General features: G+C 37.0%; 1 protein-coding gene across 1 annotated transcript in view; it reads left to right on the top strand.

The window, feature by feature from the left end:
• Window positions 1–5730: 5730 nt before the first annotated feature.
• Window positions 5731–18236, top strand: part of LOC139727500 (BOS complex subunit NOMO1-like) — a 31466-nt gene continuing 18960 nt past the window's right edge. The window contains exons 1-11 of the mRNA XM_071638474.1: window positions 5731–5868; window positions 7233–7368; window positions 8269–8369; window positions 9213–9322; window positions 9811–9883; window positions 13511–13663; window positions 14565–14693; window positions 15575–15664; window positions 16317–16373; window positions 16916–17115; window positions 17777–17927. Of these exons, the coding sequence (XP_071494575.1) occupies window positions 5731–5868; window positions 7233–7368; window positions 8269–8369; window positions 9213–9322; window positions 9811–9883; window positions 13511–13663; window positions 14565–14693; window positions 15575–15664; window positions 16317–16373; window positions 16916–17115; window positions 17777–17927 (1338 nt within the window). The remainder of the gene's footprint in view (window positions 5869–7232; window positions 7369–8268; window positions 8370–9212; window positions 9323–9810; window positions 9884–13510; window positions 13664–14564; window positions 14694–15574; window positions 15665–16316; window positions 16374–16915; window positions 17116–17776; window positions 17928–18236) is intronic.

Below are 18236 nucleotides of genomic sequence, written 5' to 3'. Positions count from 1 at the left end.
TGTATACATTCAAGGCGTGAGTCAGCGCGTAGAAATCTAGGAGGAAACTTTCAATCAGGGGCCAAGCGGAACCCGCTCCTTCCCTCCCCTGAGAACATGGCTGCTCTGCGTGTCTCATGCACCCCACCCGTCTTCACTTAAAGGACGAGTTGGTTCAAAGACACAAAGTTTTACCTTTGTTTGTTTGCATATTTGATTCATTTAATCGCGGATAAAAACCTAATTTCAGTTGTTTATGAGCTGATTTTCAGCAAGGCCGTAAACATTTGCAGCAAAACGAATATTTTACAAATGTTACAATGAAGGAAAAGAACTCAAAATGTATACAAAATGATAGCAGCATGAACAAATATCTACACAAGAAATCAAGATCAGAATCGAAGAAAATTAACCACATACAAAAATATACAAAAGTTAGAAAATATTCGATAATTTATCACAATGTGAATAAAAGTTAATCAGATTTTATAATATATTGGGATGAAGAACGAGATTTGTTCTAAACTTCATCCTATCAACAACACTCCTCCTACAGGAAAGGAAGAAACTGGTTGGTGAAGAGCAATCTGTGACAGAAAATTATATTGGCCGAAACTGAACACTTAGCTGAATTTTTATATCAAATTATGATCTTTCATAGAGCGTTTAGTTTTTTTTCCACTTATGCAAACGTTTATGTGACGAAATCTGCTTAAAATGCACTTGTTTGATAACTATGATAAATGTTTTGTTAATCTCTTACAACTTCATATTGTCTCATTTTCTCTTCTTAGTTTATGTTATTCAATCTGATTATAATTGGTTGCATTATTTTGTATACCTCGTAGGACTTATAGTTCCAATTTTCTACAGATTACAGAAAACGTGCACTAAACGCTACATATAAAGCCTTTTAATCGGGAGCTGTAGTAGTAGTAGTATAAAGTAGTAGTAGTGTAGTAGTAGTAGTAGTAGTAGTAGTAGTAGTAGTAGTAGTAGTATATAGTAACACCATTAATGTTACAGGTATTATTGCTTCAAATCATCATTGTTATGATTTCGTATTGTCGCTATACTTTGAGTATCATCATTATCATCATTAATTGAGAAACAATCGTTGTTTGCTTTGTACTCATGTAAACACAATTAATTCCATTTCTTGAATTCTTATTTGAAATATTTGACCCTGTGACTCTGCAAATCTTATATCTTTGGAACATTATAGGTTTACCACAAAACGTCCTAGCTAATGAAAAATGTGTCCAAGAAAAACAAAATACTTGAAACTTGTGGTCTTCTAATCTTATTTAGAAATCGGGAATTACGCACAAAATATCCCCATCACAGCTTCTGCAAGACTATATACGAGTATTATATGACATAGAGACAAATCGTATTATGATTCACAGAAAAACTAAACTACAACTACATTGGTTTTTTTTTTTTTTTTTGGGGGGGGGGGGGGGGGTCTTACTTTGCACGATTTTCTCTCAAAAACCTTGCGCTCTAACTTGTAATCATAATTCCAAAAGGTGAACATTAAAAACTTCAAGATTCATATTCGGACTTTTCACTCGATGAATTGTTTTGTTGATTTATTATTAGATTAGCCATGACGCATTTATATATATATATATATATATATATATATATATATATATACATATATATGCATTTATATGTATATTGGATTATTCGTAGTCATGTACTTAAACCGAAAGGTATTTTTGAAATAGGCTTAAGTATAGGTCAAACGCCTATGTGCCTGCGAGCCAAGAATAACTTTAACCAAAGTTTGGTGTGACCACTTCTTCCTGTGACGTCATAAGGAGCGTCTGTCTGTGGGATTCATGACAAGATACTTCACACGATCATGGTGTTTGTCTTTGTGAAAATAGCTCGGATTACTTCAGACAAAATTAACCAAAACAAATGATGAGTGAGATTTTATAGACTTTTGTGCTAGTTTTGTTTTCATTAGGATCTGAATGTAATAGCAAGGTCACTGCACTATAAAAGTTTTACACGGACTTCTGGATTTCGAACTAATCTATGTACTGTGTACAATTAGCTTCAGATTTATCAAAATGAATTGTCTGCTCCTTTTGCGTCATGTTCTGCATATCACCTTGTATTTAAACAACAATCATAATTGTATGATAAGTACGCAGAGATTGGATGGCGGGGGTGGGGGCTGTATTAAGTGATCTCAAGGGGGACATTGAGTGAATACTATTGCAAAATGTGTTTACTGCAACTGACAGACATCTTAATCGTATATGGGCTATCTAAATCATGGACCCAATGGAAGAACAAAACGGTACATTAGATCTGAAAAGGGCTACTTGTATCCACCGTTGCAATTTACATAATTTGCTACATGTCAATTTACTTTTCATCATGCATTGATAATTCTCCTTTTAATAATGATAATGATAATAATAATAATAAAAGATATCATAGTGCGCAGCTACTATAATGATAACGCTACTGCATATTACAAATTAATAATCACGACATACATAATTCAAACAAAGAATGCATTGTTCAAAAGATGAGGGTTTTTTCCCCTTTGATTTATATGATAGTGAATTATGTCATGCCCAATATCATGCTATCTGCTGTTCGAGTATGATTTTACAGTTTCGGAAATAAAATCAAACAACAACACCTGTTTATTTGGGAATTTCAATAATAGACGCAATCAATCAAAGTCATTTGAAAGTCATGAACTTGACCTGATTCAGTATGCCTGAAATAAATTCAGAAACTTGCCTTATCTAATAAGATTTGTCATCGCGATATGATGAAATTTCAGGGTTTCCAGTAGTTGCCCAAGTAGGTCCTTGCGTGTATGATAACAATCATGCTCTTGCTTGAAAAATGTTTTTTCCTTGTTTTGCGGCAAGTCCGTGTGTACATTTTTTTTCTTTTTTTTTTAGTAGGCAGGACTGACAGACTGTTGGGTGCAGTTGTTGTGCATTATGTGAACATTATCTCATTGAGCACGTGACTGTGTCGTTATGTACTATTAGTACCAGTTCGTAGGCTCCTTACAAGCCCGCATGAATATCGCAACTTCGCGGTGCGTTGTTATCACACCAACGTTTGGCATTGGTCAGGTTAAGTTTCATTATCACGACTGCAAGTGGCTCTGCAATTAATTACACATTTCGTCTGACGTTAGAACGCGCCTCTAACATTTTTGCTGTACCTAGGACAAATCACCTAGGTATGTTTTTTTTTTTCCTCTTTTTACTGCACTTTCACGTATCATACACGACCCTTGAAAAGATAAGCTTTAGGAATTTAGCACATGATGAACGTCATGTAGCGTATATCCAAGCCTTCAGTCACATGACTTCGGATTGAAGTGTCGGGTTTTTTTTTTTCTGATGGAGACATCAATTGCACCAACGTACATGCATTTCGTGTCTGACATCAATATTAAAGTTAGTCTCACAGTTTATCAATTTAATGACGTCATATGGCAATTTGTTCTTATAAATTAAAATCGAATTCTGACTACTTGGTGCATTGATCAATTAAGCCATTTCACTACCTTCTTAATTCTAACTACTAGTGTAAAGACATAATATCAACTGGACCAGAAACATTGAATTAAGTTCATGAGTTCGTACGTATTTCTCGCATAAAGGATATTTTTACCTTCATAAATGTCCCTGTTCATAAAACCTATAAAATGAAACCAGTGTTTCAATCTAACAATCCCGTTTTTATAGTGGAGTTGGCTTATCAAACGAAAGTTTATTGTTACCTTGCAAAGGTCTGCCAATCTGGCGCCAGCATGTGCCCTAATCAAGAACGCCATGAGACTTTCTTATATCAGAAGGACGTTGATATTTCTAAAATTATGCCTGTATTTTATCGTATATTGTGGTTCTAAATCACACGCTGTGCATTTATATTCTTGGAGAATGTGTACACATAATAAGGTGAAGCACGACGACGCATACTGACGATTGCATAAATTCTGTCAAGTGGTGGCAGCAGAGCACAAAAAAGTGGCGTCTAAGGACGCTGCGACACCGGTCACTCTTTGCTGCTGCTGCTGCTGCTGTTGCTGTTGTTGTTGTTGTTGTTGTTGTTGTTGTTGTTGTTGTTGTTGTTGTTGTTGTTGTTGTTGTTGTTGTTGTTGTTGTTGTTGTTGTTGTTGTTGTTGTTGTTGTTGTGTCCAAGGATTCTAGTGAACGGGGCACCATCAGCTCATTATGAACAGGAACTACAAAAGTCAAAAAGGACATCGTGCAAAGAGCTAGGCACTAGATGCTTGGTACCTCCTCGGTAGAAAACACTTTATACGAGAATGTTTTCATTTCAACAGCATTCATACTCATGGATCTTTAAATTTTAGACCTGAGGAATACCGTGCATATTTTTGTCGATATAGAAATTTGGAAACGTTATAGATGATCAAATTCATGTAGGCCTACATAGTATATCGACAAACATTTCCATAATCATATATATACGAAAAATACTGAGGAATAAAGGAGGTGGGTAAAATGCCACACATTTTAAAGGGGGTGGCTGGTAACTGATCAGTGGGAATCAGTGGGAATGCTGGGGGATGATTGTTCCAATCCTTGTGGGATTCATTTAAGAGTGATATCTATTGTTGTGTGAAAATTATTTGCTTCAGAATGGTTTCATATTCAATTAATGTGCAGTTCAATGTTTGCATGTTGTCGGGGCAATGATCATTAACGGGCCGTTAACGATCGCCCCGACATTGTATAGGCATAACCTACAAACATTGAACTGCACATTACTTGAATATGAGACCATTCTGAAGCAATTTTCGCATAACAATAGATATGTAATGTACTCTTAAATGAATCCCACAAGGATTGGAACAATCATCCCCCAGCATTCCCACTGATTTCCACTGATCAGTTACTAGCCATCCCCTTTAAGCAGAGTTAGTGATTGATACTGGTCGTCTTTCTTGGAACCATAAAATTCATTCTATTTTATTGATGATTTAGTCTTCTCTCAGCATCGCCATATTCGCGATGCTTTCACCAATATAAATGCTCATGATTTCGGGAAAGATCATTTGATGTGCAGAAATCGTATGTAACGTTTTGATATTACAACAGAATAAACAATTAAAACAGAGGAAATATTACATATTTACACATAACTTGATGATAAATAAAACATAAAATGCATCCGGATGAGCTTTATTGGATTCTACACAAAATATTCTGACTAAACCTGCTTAATTTGCACTTGGAGACACAGACTGGTGACACACCTAATGTTAATCAAGTAAAACTGATCATAAATATAAAAGATAAAAAGATAGGTATTATAGACATGCAGAGAAAGGGAGGGAAATTCGTACCTCCTTGAAATCAAATTGTGTTTGATTGAATGATTGATCGATTGCTTTGCTTGATTAATTGAATGACATACATGAGGGGCATACAGTGACAAATTTGAGTCGATATTTGTTTTTGGAACAGTCTCGAGCAACATCATGGCTGTCATTTTCGATGTGATTATTAATGACCTAATGAGCTCCCAGTTTATCAGCCACAGTAAAGTTAGTTGTGCGCTTTTTGCATACTGCAGCCGTAGAGAGCGTTCTAACGCGTACCCTGATATGGGGACCATACCATAGCCTATCTATGGCATAGGATCTTTGGTTATCGTGTGCGTATGGATGGTGTGGGTGGTGTACTGTATGTCGGCGTCTCACGTGTGATTGGAAAGGAGTCCGAAATGGCGAAGATCACCCGCCTTTTCGTCTTACTATCTTGGTTCTTAGCATCATTTTCGCTCCTGATAGAGGCGCAGGACTTCGTTACATGTGGAGGATTCATCAAATCTGAGATACAAATCAATTTTGCAAAGATTGAGGTTCGTTCTTGTCACACAAATACCTTTTGCGACATATCGTAGTCCCATCAACTTGATTTCGTGTAATTGTTGTTAATTGTGGCCTAATTGTAGGCAGCTTGGCAGTGCAGTGTAATGTCATGACAATGTTACGTTGGCTTGACTGAGCTCCATATCATGCATTAGTGGTATCAAACTATCATCATGTAGATCTACATGTACATGACGAAATCTATGTGCATTGTTCATTTTGGACGGTGTTGTGGTCGAATTATTGGCGACTTGTATTACTGCATTTATACCCCGATTTTCCTGATAATCCTCCTTTTAATACCGACTCACTGAGTCGGTACATATATGAGTGGCATAATATGATAATTATAAATTAAGGTTTGGTAGTTTGGCACACATGACGTTCATCGTTTCATCGTATGCTTGCATGTATGCAGCTACATGCAGTTAAGTGCATGCATAGCTGCTCTGACCTGGTATGTCAACGAAAAGTTGCTGCTACAGCTATACAGAGAGGTGCTGATGCAGAGAAATTTGCCAAAATCTTGTCCGATAAGTTCCAGTTTTTATGCAGAATTCAAATTGTATGCTTGACCATGGCAGTAAAAAAGAAAATGTTGATTTAAAAAAAAATATCATGAAAATCTCATTTTAAGACTTCTCTCAGCTGCTGATTGTGGGATAAATAAATAATTTAACAGAATTGATGAAGAAAAGAAGCATAAATTGGCATGGCAATGATAAAAGCGATCAAATTTACCATTCCTGTGCTTACGGATCCACTGCCAACGACAAGAAGTTAAAATCTCTGTTATGGAAAAATCTACTGTTGGAGTAATGTTACCAGATTACATTACTGAAGAAAGGATATCTATCCACCCTCATCATAGCTCGGTGTGCAGCACAGTGCAAAATTTCTGGCAAGCTGTGTGTGCAAAATAATGAACCTGTAATTTGTGTAAGCGAGCGCCAAATGACGCTGGTTGGTGATGGCTATTTTACTAATATCACTACACCCCGTTCCATATTATTTTTGGGGGAAAGAAAGCTCTTGGAAAATGCTTCAAACTGAAAAACAGCTAGAATGACTCAGATTTCCTATTTTAGAAACAAAAATAAAAAAACATGTTGGCAAAAGTTTCCTCTTATCTTGACTGACGTAAAATTGTTTGCAGCTCTACTTTAAAAAAGAGATAGAATAAATGAACAAAATATAAAGATACATTTGTTTAAGCTCATGACTAGATACTGGAGTTTGAAAATGCTTGAGAAATATTTCAGGAGTAAAGTAATAGATTTTATATGACTTCTGATAAAGCAGACATATGTAAGAATATATTTTTTTTCCATTTCCATATGATAATTGCATGCAGGTGAAGCTTTACACAAAACAAGGTGCCTTGAAATATCAGACTGACTGTGCCCCCAATAATGGCTACTTCATGATTCCAGTCTACGATAAGGGGGACTTTGTGCTCAAGTTGGAACCACCTTCTGGATGGAGTTTTGGTAAGGAATCAACTTTCAAATTCCACCCTTGGGCCTTCATGCTTCTCATCCCGAGGATATTTTAGGCATTGTGTGTTAGATTGCCTTTCCTTTTGTAAACCTCAAGCTTGTTTTCACATTAGCAAGAACCAGAAGAATTTGTGTGGATATGTAGATCATATATGGCATTGTTTTGACAAAATAATATTGAGATGAATTTGAGACAGTCCAGTGTTGCAGGCTTGAGATTTATATATAAGCATAACTCTTTATGCCATGCATTCTCCTAAGTTTTATTTTACAAAAAGTATAAGTCCACTGATGTGTAATGAATTTTTCAATGCAATGAGATAATGCCTCCCATAACACAAGTTATGTAATGTACATTGTATATGCACTCCAAAGTGGAAATAGAGGAGCATTGCTTTGCAAAAAAAATATTTACTTTTCCATGGTTCTTGATCGTGAAGAAGAACCATTCATTAACTTGTCTCACAAGTCCTACTTTGTGAAATAGTGCATGTGGTGTATACAGTATCTTCCTTCATGTATACGTCGATAGTACTGTAAAACATAATATATTCGCGGCATGAAATTTTCGCGAATTGGAGCTGACAGCCTTTTTCGTGGCATGAAATTTTCGCGAAGTGCCACTGGCATTCAATGCATACAGTGTAAACAAGAACTTTCGCGTGCATTTTAATTTCGCGAATCTTGGCGCTAGCGAAATTCGCGAAATTAAAGTGCACGCGAAAATTCCTCGTTTTACAGTATTTCACACACTCTATATTTAACTTAATTTATTTTATCTAATCTGTTTATTAAATGGCAGCAATGAATGTTAAAAGCAGCCATCACTGTTCTGCATATTTGTAGTTACAGTGGAATCCTGACTGTGAATTTTCTTGTTGTGCTCGACAGACCCCATGAGTGTGGATCTGAGAGTGGACGGTGAGACTGACCCTTGTAGCCAGAGTAAAGACATCAACTTCTTCTTCCGGGGATACATGGTATCAGGAAAGGTGAGCTGGAGATCCCTCCACAAACTCCTCTGCACTTGATCTGACTGTTTTGTGGGTTTTCTTTTGTCTGTCTTTCCAGTCATGTAAAGTATGATGAAAAGAAAAGATTGCCACCTACCAGTTCAGACGAATAAGTGTATTTCTGTCAACCAATACAGAATAGAATGTAGACTGAAAGCATACACTGAACATTTGAAATATTCAGCTTCCTCTGTCTTCATGAATGAATGTTACATCTTGTGTTCATTGTCATTATTCTTTGTTTTCCTGTTTATATTCTGTCATTGTGTGTTTGTAAGATATTTGATGTTCTCTTCCATAAAGCTTAAGAGCTATTTGAAAAGCCCATCAAGTGTTGTGCTGTCTTCCACAAGAGAAAAAAAAATGTAAATTTCCTTCATATCAAGTGAATGACTGTTACACCCTCACTCTGCCAAAGCAGAGCATTTGATAGTTTATTGCAAGTGATTGACAAGTTGCCCTTCAGCAACGTAAATAAACACTGATTGTTCAGTGTTTTAGAATTAGCCATGATAAAAAATCATGGGCATACATACTTGGGTTAGCCTTGAAACCATCAACATCCTGATCGCTAGACAGGCTTCATATCCACTAGACTACCAAGTTTCCACTGAATGATGGTTCTGACCCCTCATAGTAGCAGGTTCTGCTACTGGCTACTTAGAAAACACTGAATAATAGATGTTTGTTTATGTCGATGAAGGGCAATTTGTCAATCAGGTGCAAGGAAAACAACTTGATGCAAGGCTAGCATTCATTAATTTTGAATTTAACAGTTTTATGAAATGTTCCTCGTCACACAAATAATCTTGTTCTTGAAAGGTCTTGAGCAAAGGCCAGACAGAGGGCCCAGAAGGAGTTCTAATCTCACTGAAGTCAAAGGGAAACAAAGATGCAGCTGCCATTGAAACAAGGACAAAACAAGGAGGAGTGTAAGTGTTAAAATTGTTCTTCATAAACATCTTCACATTGTAAGTCAAGACAGAGTCAAGAAAATAAAATAACATCGGCTTTTTCATTCCTCACTTTCAAATAAAAGTATTCTTTGTTATAGGCAATTGAGAATTCATGGAGAGCTTTTCTTTATGACGCAAGCGTACACTCATGTATGCTCCAGAATTTGATGTTTCTTGTAGTGCACTGGCCTAACCTTTCATCATTTTGAGTGCAAACATGGAAGAACTAATATGACTTGTGGCGTTCCACCTCTTGAATGACTATTCTACCCCCATTCTGTCATTTTTAAAAATGTACACGTTTTTGGTTCCTCTGCATTAGTTGTAGGTTTGTTGTTGTTTTTCTCACACTAATAATGTTTTGATATGGGTTGCATCTTATCCACCTTTGAGGCTGTGTTCATTTTCAGAGGAGTAAAATGTTTCACAGTGATATTAACAATATGACAATATCACGCCAACAGGTACAGTATACCAAATGTTCTACCCGGAGACTTTGTCATCACAGCGTCACATCCAAGCTGGACCTTTCAACAGGTGCAGTATTCAGCATTCATTGTAAAACTGTTGCCATGGTAATTGCAACATCTACTTACAAGTAATGTCGCAGGGCTTTTACTCTCAAGAAATTTCGACATTAGCCTCGGACTCCAATTTGAATACCAATCCAATCCCAATTTTCCGAAATACATATTGATAACCTTCGCTGAAGGATTGTATGACTGGAGGCCCTAGTCTCTGTGCACTTGTAAATTATTTTCTTAGATGAGTGTTGTCCTTAGAAGGATATACTCATTCATAAGTAAATGCTCTTGACAAATGTCTGAATGTACTGACTAAAACATGAAATATCTAGGTCCTGTCCAGAACAATATATACATGTACCTTTTTTGGTGAATCTGAAAAGAGATGATACAGTGCACTCCTGTTACAATGAACACGGTTATAACGAAATTTCGTTATAACGAAGTAAAACTTCTGGTCCCAAAATTATCGCCATTAAAGCCTATGGTATAAAATTCGCCTATAATGAACACGGTTATAGCGAATTTTTCGTTACAACGAAGTCTTTTCCGAGCGCCACTGACAAAGAAAAACAAAAGAAATGTGCTCCGTTATAACGAAATTCGGATCGCTTTCAAAAATATGTAGCGGAAAAAGCATTTATAGCGTCTCTGCATGGGCAAACGCTTCCCATCACTGTGTGTTCGCTCCATGTGTCACGCACAGTTTCGGAGGGGAACTTGCGTTATTGTAATACAATAATCTGAAATTAAATAAGGTTCGTTTTATTGTTTCGAAGGTTCTTTATTACAAAACACACAGATTCTGATACAAATAAAATGTCTGTTAGTACGGAATGAAATTACAAACATTTTCGTGTTATTCCCAAGGTTCGTTATTAATAAGGTTCGTTAATCTGACAATGAAATAGGGTTCTTATTAATACTGTTCATTAGTCCGAAAATGATAGGAATTCCAAACATTCGTTAATTGGAACATTTTTTTTAAAAAAATTTCGTTACTCCAAAAGTGAAAAAGATGAGTCCACTAACAAAACTTAGGAATTGCAAACCTTATAATCATCTTAAGATAACCGAACCTTCAAAACAACTAACCTTTCTTATTATACCCCCGCCAAACGAAGTTTGAAGGGGGTATATAGGAATCAGCGGACGGTCGGGCGGTCGGGCGGTCGGTCCATTGCAAATCTTGCGTCGCGAACTACTTCCTCAGTTTTCAACCGATTCCCATAAAACTTGGCACAGATGTGTGCCTTGGGTTGTAGATGTGCAAGACATATTTTTTGACAGTACCCAATAGTACGTTGCCATGGTAACGGCATATTATGGGCAAAAATGGGTACAAATCTTGCGTCGCGAACTCCTCCCACAGTTTTTGATCAATTTTTATGAAATTAGGTACAGATGTTCATCTGAATATGTTAATGTGCAAGACACATATTTCCGCAGTGGCAAAAAGTGCGTTGCCATGGTAACGGCATGTTATTGGTAAAATATAGGGCAAAATGCTTCATGGCAAAACTGCTTCATCAGTGTTCTTCCAATTCTCATGGAATTCATATTGAATGTTTGTCTTAGGATATAGGTCAGCATGACACATTTCTTGACAGTGACAAAAAGTATGTTGCCATGGTAACAGCACACATATTATGAGCCAAAATGATGGAAAATTTTGTGTTGCAAACTACTTCCTCAGTTTTTGCCCAATTTCCATGAAACTTGGTACAGATGTGTGCCTTTGGTTGTAGATGTGCAAGACGCATTTTTCGACAGTACCCGAAAGTACGTTGCCATGGTAACGGCATATTAATGGCAGAAGATCAAGGAAAGATCTTGCGGATTTAACTACTTCCTCAGTTTTTTGACCAAAGCTTATGAAATGTTGTTTTGACCAAAGCTTATGAAATGTTGTTTGGCGGGGGTATAACCAGTCGCTGTAGCGACATTTTTTTTTTATTAACAAACCTTCTTCGGAATAACAAACCTTATTTCATTTCCAGATAAAAAAGAACCTTCGGAACAACGAACTTTCGAAATAGTGAACCTTTATAATTTTTTATTTACAAACCTTCGGAATGACGAACCTCATTTTATTTTCCGATCAACGAACCTTCGGAAAACGAACAAAATGTATTTATATCTAAATTATGAACTTACGGAGTAACTAATCTTCGGAAGAGCGAAGCTTCAAATGAATAAATCTTTGGAATCCCGGGAATGGCGGAACTTCGGAATGAGGAGCCTTCGGAGTAACGAACTTCAGTAAGAAACGAACGTTTTGAATAGCGAACTGTAACCAAATCCTAAACCGTCATTTTCTATACCTGTGTGACAATACAAACAACTTTATGCTCTCTTTTGTATGTAATATTCAAACGGAATTAGAAAGGCACTATCTCATTACACATAGCTTTCTAGTGTATGATGAGTATTCAACAAACATAATGATATGCATGGTTTCCTTGTTTTCGTTATATATTGTATTTGTTCGGTTGTAACGAAATTTCGTTATAACGAAAGAAAACTGCCAGTCCCGAGCATTTCGTTATGACGGGAGTGCACTGTATGTACAAGAAACCAACAAAATTTTCATCCTCCCCTTTATCGAACCGAATTAGCCAAGTCAACAATTTTTTATCAAGGTCCCATTTTGTGGAATACTTTACCAAAAGAACTGAAAACCTACAAATCATTACAGCAGTTCAGAAACAATTTTAGAGGCACTTTCCGTATGTAATAGCAACATGGTTTTGTATATTCTGCCAGTATTTTACTCTCTTCTTTTTCCTTCATCATCCTGCTTTGATTGTGCACCATTTGTGTTCTATATATTTTGTATCTATATATTGTAAGTTGAGAAAGTCTTGTATTTACTATGGGGCCTATTCCCAACAAGCCTGAAAGGCTTTAATTGGTCCCCCACAATGAATATGTTTATACTATGACTTGAAATGTAATGATTGTTGTTTTTAATGTGGAAATAAATGAAATGAAATGAATGAATGAATGAATGTATGATATAAAGGCAGGTGAAAGCAGCATGATTGTACAGTACGTGTACTCCTTCATATAGAAAGAAACCATGACCAACAGATCTTTAGACATATAGATATGCTTTAATTTTCAAAGAGTCATGGCATTAGCATGTGCCTGATCCCTTACATCAAAGGCATGTTGCAAGTAAGTGAGTGATTTCATGTCATAATACCATTTTTGATCGGAATTGTTAACTTCTACTGAGAATATTGCATGGTCAATACACTAGCCTTGTTGATAGTCAGCAATACTATTTACATCAGTGAGATATTGGGAAGGAAGTGAGATGTTCGGAAGGAAAGTATATTCCAGAGTGTAAGTAATCTGTGATTGATTTCATGGCCTTTGTCGTTGCAGTCTCCCACTTTCGGTCGCTGCTATTTATGATGTAAACCTCATTTCACTGAATAGACAACAACAACAAATTTAAGGAAATGTTTGAGGGATTACACCTGTATGCACCACAGTGATTGTGTGTATCATTATAATGAATTGCAGTACCGGTAGTCTTCAGATTACATTTGCTATTAAAACTCTCTTTAAGCATTGCCAGTGTTAGTAGTGAATTGTCTCTTTCACCTAAATGTCTGGCTGTCTAAATCAGGCGAGCGTTGAACACACCGTCACCAAGGATACGGCCACTGTGGAGTCCCCCATCTTTGTTTCGGGCTACGACGTCCGGGGCAAAGTGATGAGCGAAGGCGAAACGATCAAAGATGTCTATTTCATCCTCTTCTCAGACACAGTCAAGGCAAAGGTGGGTCTGACTCTGTCTAGAGTTTGTTTCTTGAAATTTGTGTGTACAGTACATTGATATCAGGCTGGATTTTTATTAGGGAGCTTTAGATTTTGACACGCGGACGTTTGAGCCGACGCTTGCGCTAGACGTTCTCCTCTCCCTGCGTCGTGTGGAAAAGTAGCTTTAGATTACGCTGGGACGCAACGTATAAAAAATAAAATCGCGCCCCCATATGATCAGTGCATGAAGAAGCTCTCTACGTCGCAAACTGTGCGGACGTGAAAATAGCCCAGTACGCGTAGTAAACAACTCAGGCGATGCAAGCTAAAAATAGATTGACTTTACGCGTGCTACTGCGCAAGCTCAGATCATGTTTTTTTCCTTTGAACGTCCGCACGTCTAAAATCTAAAGCTCTCTATTCTCTCTCTAGACCTTGTCATGCTCCAACTGGTCAATTATTCCTTTCTGCTCTCATGCAGTTGGTTTTTTTTATTACTTATATGAATATCTTGTAGTGTAGATAGCATGATATATACACTTCTTCCTTCTCATGCAGAGTAAAAACAGAAAGCAGTGTTTATGCTTCCACATCCAAAAGGATAGGGAGGCATTGTGTATTGGATTATGTTGCAGCTACAGTGTAGCAAAGAAGGAATGATACAGCAGTGACATAAACATCAGTTTACAGGGTTGAAGTTTCCAAAGCATGCCATATTAGAGTATATACCAGTATCAGTTGTACATAGATATTTCTATTGTACCCTCATAATTGGTACCACATTTGAAGTGTTTAATTTGCCTTGATTTATGAGCATGATTTCACCCTTTAATCTGAGATGCTTTTCTCCTGTAATATTTCTTGCTCTGTGTTGTTGCTCTTTGAAGTGGTGTAAAAACTAAATTTGTTCCCACTCTCAGGACGTGCAGTGTGAGAAGACTGGTGTGACAGGCTACCAATCACAGGACAAGTCCCCTTTGTGTCATGTCCAGTCTGATGCCAATGGTCAGTTTGTGTTCCCTGGTCTGGCCAGTGGAACCTATGACGTGGTAAGCCCTTGTGTGTGGTTGTGCCAGAATTGACTCTCTATCTTCAGGCTGAAAAGAGACTAATGTATGGTTTACTCAAACTCATGGTACAATATTTTTACTGTTTTGTGTGGGGAAAAAAAGAAAAAGAGAAGGAAAGAAAATGTATAGAGCAGTGTTTTGTGTGAATATTCTAAGGAGAATGGAAAACTCCACTAAACACAAAACAACAGCAACAACAACATACTTGTGATGGTGTCATGGCATTATGGATTATTTGAAAATTATGGTCTTGTGAATGAGATAAGATGTTAGAGGAGGACTTATTACTTCAGATTACTTGATTTCAAATAATAATATTGTAGTTATTTACAGTCTTTATAGTCTGTTGCAGCAGACACATGTGTGAGACAAATACTGATGAATGTGGATTTCTTAACATGATTTTTTTTTTTGCCCAGTTCCTTGAGGTAAATTTCATTATGTTCATTTCCCTTACTTTTAAAACATCAATTATTCTAAAAGGAATTTGCATTGACAACATAAATGAAATGTTTGCTATTTCTTTGGTTAAAAAAGAAGAAGAAAAGATTGTGGATTGATATCTTATTGTGTGACAAAGATTAAACATGACAAAATATTTCATGTTATGCTAAGTGAGTTTGTTATAACATTAACAGTGTCCAAACTTGCTCTTCTTCCTTAGGGTAACCATAGCAACATTAAAAACAAAACAGAAATAAAGGCATGAAATATATTGGATTTTCACCAGAATGAATACAGCTTGTACATATATGAGGATAGAAAGTGACCCTGACACTGTCAAGTAAACTTTGCTGTGTGGATAATCAGCCATCATTTGGCAGAATGCTAAACACAATTTTGGGACCTTCTTGTTCTAGGTTCCTTTCTACAAGGGAGAGCACACCACGTTTGATGTCGTACCACCGTCCCTGCAGTTTACCGTGACACACAACACCCTACACCTGCCAGTGAGTGTTTGGGATTCATTAACATGTTTCAAGTTAGCATGCGATTGTCACTTCATTAGTTACTTTAACATCTATGGGTGTTTCGTTGTTGATTCAAGCTAAATGGTGTAAACACACCAAGTATCCATGAGGAATTCAGTCGCCACTAACTTACAGGCTTTTATTTAGTGATTGAGTGTTGCAGACTAATTCTTAAAACTAGAAATACCTTACACAGACACACACATTGGACTGATTTGTCAATAGCATTGTTTATACAGAACACTAGAATGCCATATTACAATGGCATTCCAAGAGAACCTCAATTAATCCTGTTGAATGTACATGTGAGTAATTTTGTTTGCATAGAACTCAAGTGCTTTGTTAATGATTTTTTTCTTGATATTTCTTATACTCAACTTTTATTCCTCAAGGTACATGTAGCTGATCCTTGTCTGTGATGTTCTCAGACAGTTGTCTAGTGGGTTCATTCAACCATGTTCATGTGATTATACTTGGTCATTTTTATTAAATCTCTACAAACACAGAATAATGTCATCAATTCTTACATGATTGATTTTTGTATGAATGCTTTTCAAGTCATTTCCATGCCATCAGCTTATTTGTGGATATGATGAGAACAAACTTTGTTTTTCTTCTCTTCTATCGGCAGACTTTATTTCAGGTAGCAGGCTTTTCTGTCATCGGCCATGTTCTGGAAGCAGCAGGGGTGAGTCACACTCGGATTTGATGTGATAAAGAATAACCAATCATATCTCCTTTTCAGGATAATGTTTTGTCAGGCTTCAGGTGGCAAGATCCTTTTTTTCACAGGCAGTAAGGGAGTTTGAAAAAGAATTATATTTCAGATGACCTTCTAACTTTTCACTGGAATGTAAATTCTGCCAAAATAACTGCACACAAGTAAATCACCTTGAAATGGTCATAGACATTAACAATTTTCATGTGAAATGGTGATTGTACAAATATGATAATAATGAAATGAGAACAGTTCCAAAATGGCAAAAAAAAAAAAAATAATAATAATAATAATAATGAAAATGCATGCTTTCAACATTCAAGAGTGGATCTCCAGGATATTGTGGTCTGGTATGATGGAGCTGGTTACTGTGACACATGAGTTCTGTTGATTGGTCGGTAAAAGGGACAAAGAAAGTTGTGATATCTTTTGTGTTATCAGTGCATGTATAAGATTTCTTTCACCATTCATGTTTTGCCCCCAACAACATATTTAATTCTGAACATCTACAGGGCAAGGGAGTTGAAGGGGCAAAGGTCAAGATACAAGGCAAGGCGGAAGTCATGACCAAAGAAGATGGGACCTTCCAGCTGGAGAAGATTAAGTCTGGCACATACACCCTGCAAGTCAGCAAGGAGCACATGACCTTTGACCCCCTGAGTGTAAAGGTCACACCCAATACGCCAAAGCTTCCTGACATTGTGGCATCAAAGTAAGCCAGTGCCTTGCATTTCCATTACAGTAAAACTGATGTAGCCATCAATGAATTACACTCATTTATATGCCAGAAGTATAAATGTATTACAGCAGATAATGTTTATGCATGTATGTCTTACATGTGGTGTATCAGTATTACAATATCAATGATTTACTGTACTGCAAATTCACAAATTTTCGTGATACATTCCTTTTTTCACATTTCGTGCTATTTTTGGCTAGCGCAAATTCTAAAACTGCAGTGCGTAATGCTTATGCGCTTGCCAATGCGTATGGGAGCCCCCATGTGCAGTGTTTGCCCCCCAGCATGACTTGATTATGTCATTGGAACCGTGTCTATCCAGTAACACAACATTTGCTCCTGCGACAATTGCTTCAGTCTTATTTTCTCCAAGGATTCGGGTTAGGGTTGTGATAGGGTTTTAGGTTTAGTTTGATATGAAGACTAGGATTAGGGATAGAGTTACGTTTGTGGGTAGAATTTATTATTGACTTAGTGCGCAGAAATTTCATGGGAGCAATTGTCACAGGAGCAAATGTCATAGAACCTGTCTATCCACACTTCACTTTGCTGTTAAAGTGATATACAATTGTAGACTGGTTTCTGTTCTTCCACATGTTCTCACTACTGATGCCTGTGTCATGTTGGTTTGCAGATTCAGTCTCTGTGGGCGCGTGGAGACATCAGCTGGCGGGTACCGTAAAGTCTCCCTGTCCAAAGAGGGCAACAAACAGCCCGAGACTGCCACCACTGATGACGATGGAGCATTCTGCTTTAGCGTCGCGCCTGGTTCTTATGTCATGAAGGTAAAATGGCAGGTCTTTTTAGAAATAATACTCACTGTTACACAGCAAGTTATGGGAATTTGTGTTGTGATCATGTTCTGTTTTACGTGGCTGCTAATAAAGCAATAAATGCTTGCAGGCTAGTCTATGTGATTTATTTGGCAAGTTTTCTCACAGTTCTGTGATGTGTCACAAACATCCAACCAAAATTATCAAGCCCTTGCTGCAAACCATGTATGATTGAAACTACCAACCAAGATGTTAGTGAGTGGGACCAGGTGCTTTGAGTGACCTTGTTTGTTGTTAAAGGCAAAGAGAACTTCAAATTCA

This window comes from Diadema antillarum, unplaced genomic scaffold (assembly GCF_040938485.1).
Source record: "Diadema antillarum isolate AM-2024a unplaced genomic scaffold, OU_Dant_1.0 seq00000134_RagTag, whole genome shotgun sequence".
NCBI lineage: Eukaryota > Metazoa > Echinodermata > Echinoidea > Diadematoida > Diadematidae > Diadema > Diadema antillarum.
Note: the sequence above shows the minus strand (reverse complement) of the source record. Positions and strands in the feature narration are given on the sequence as shown.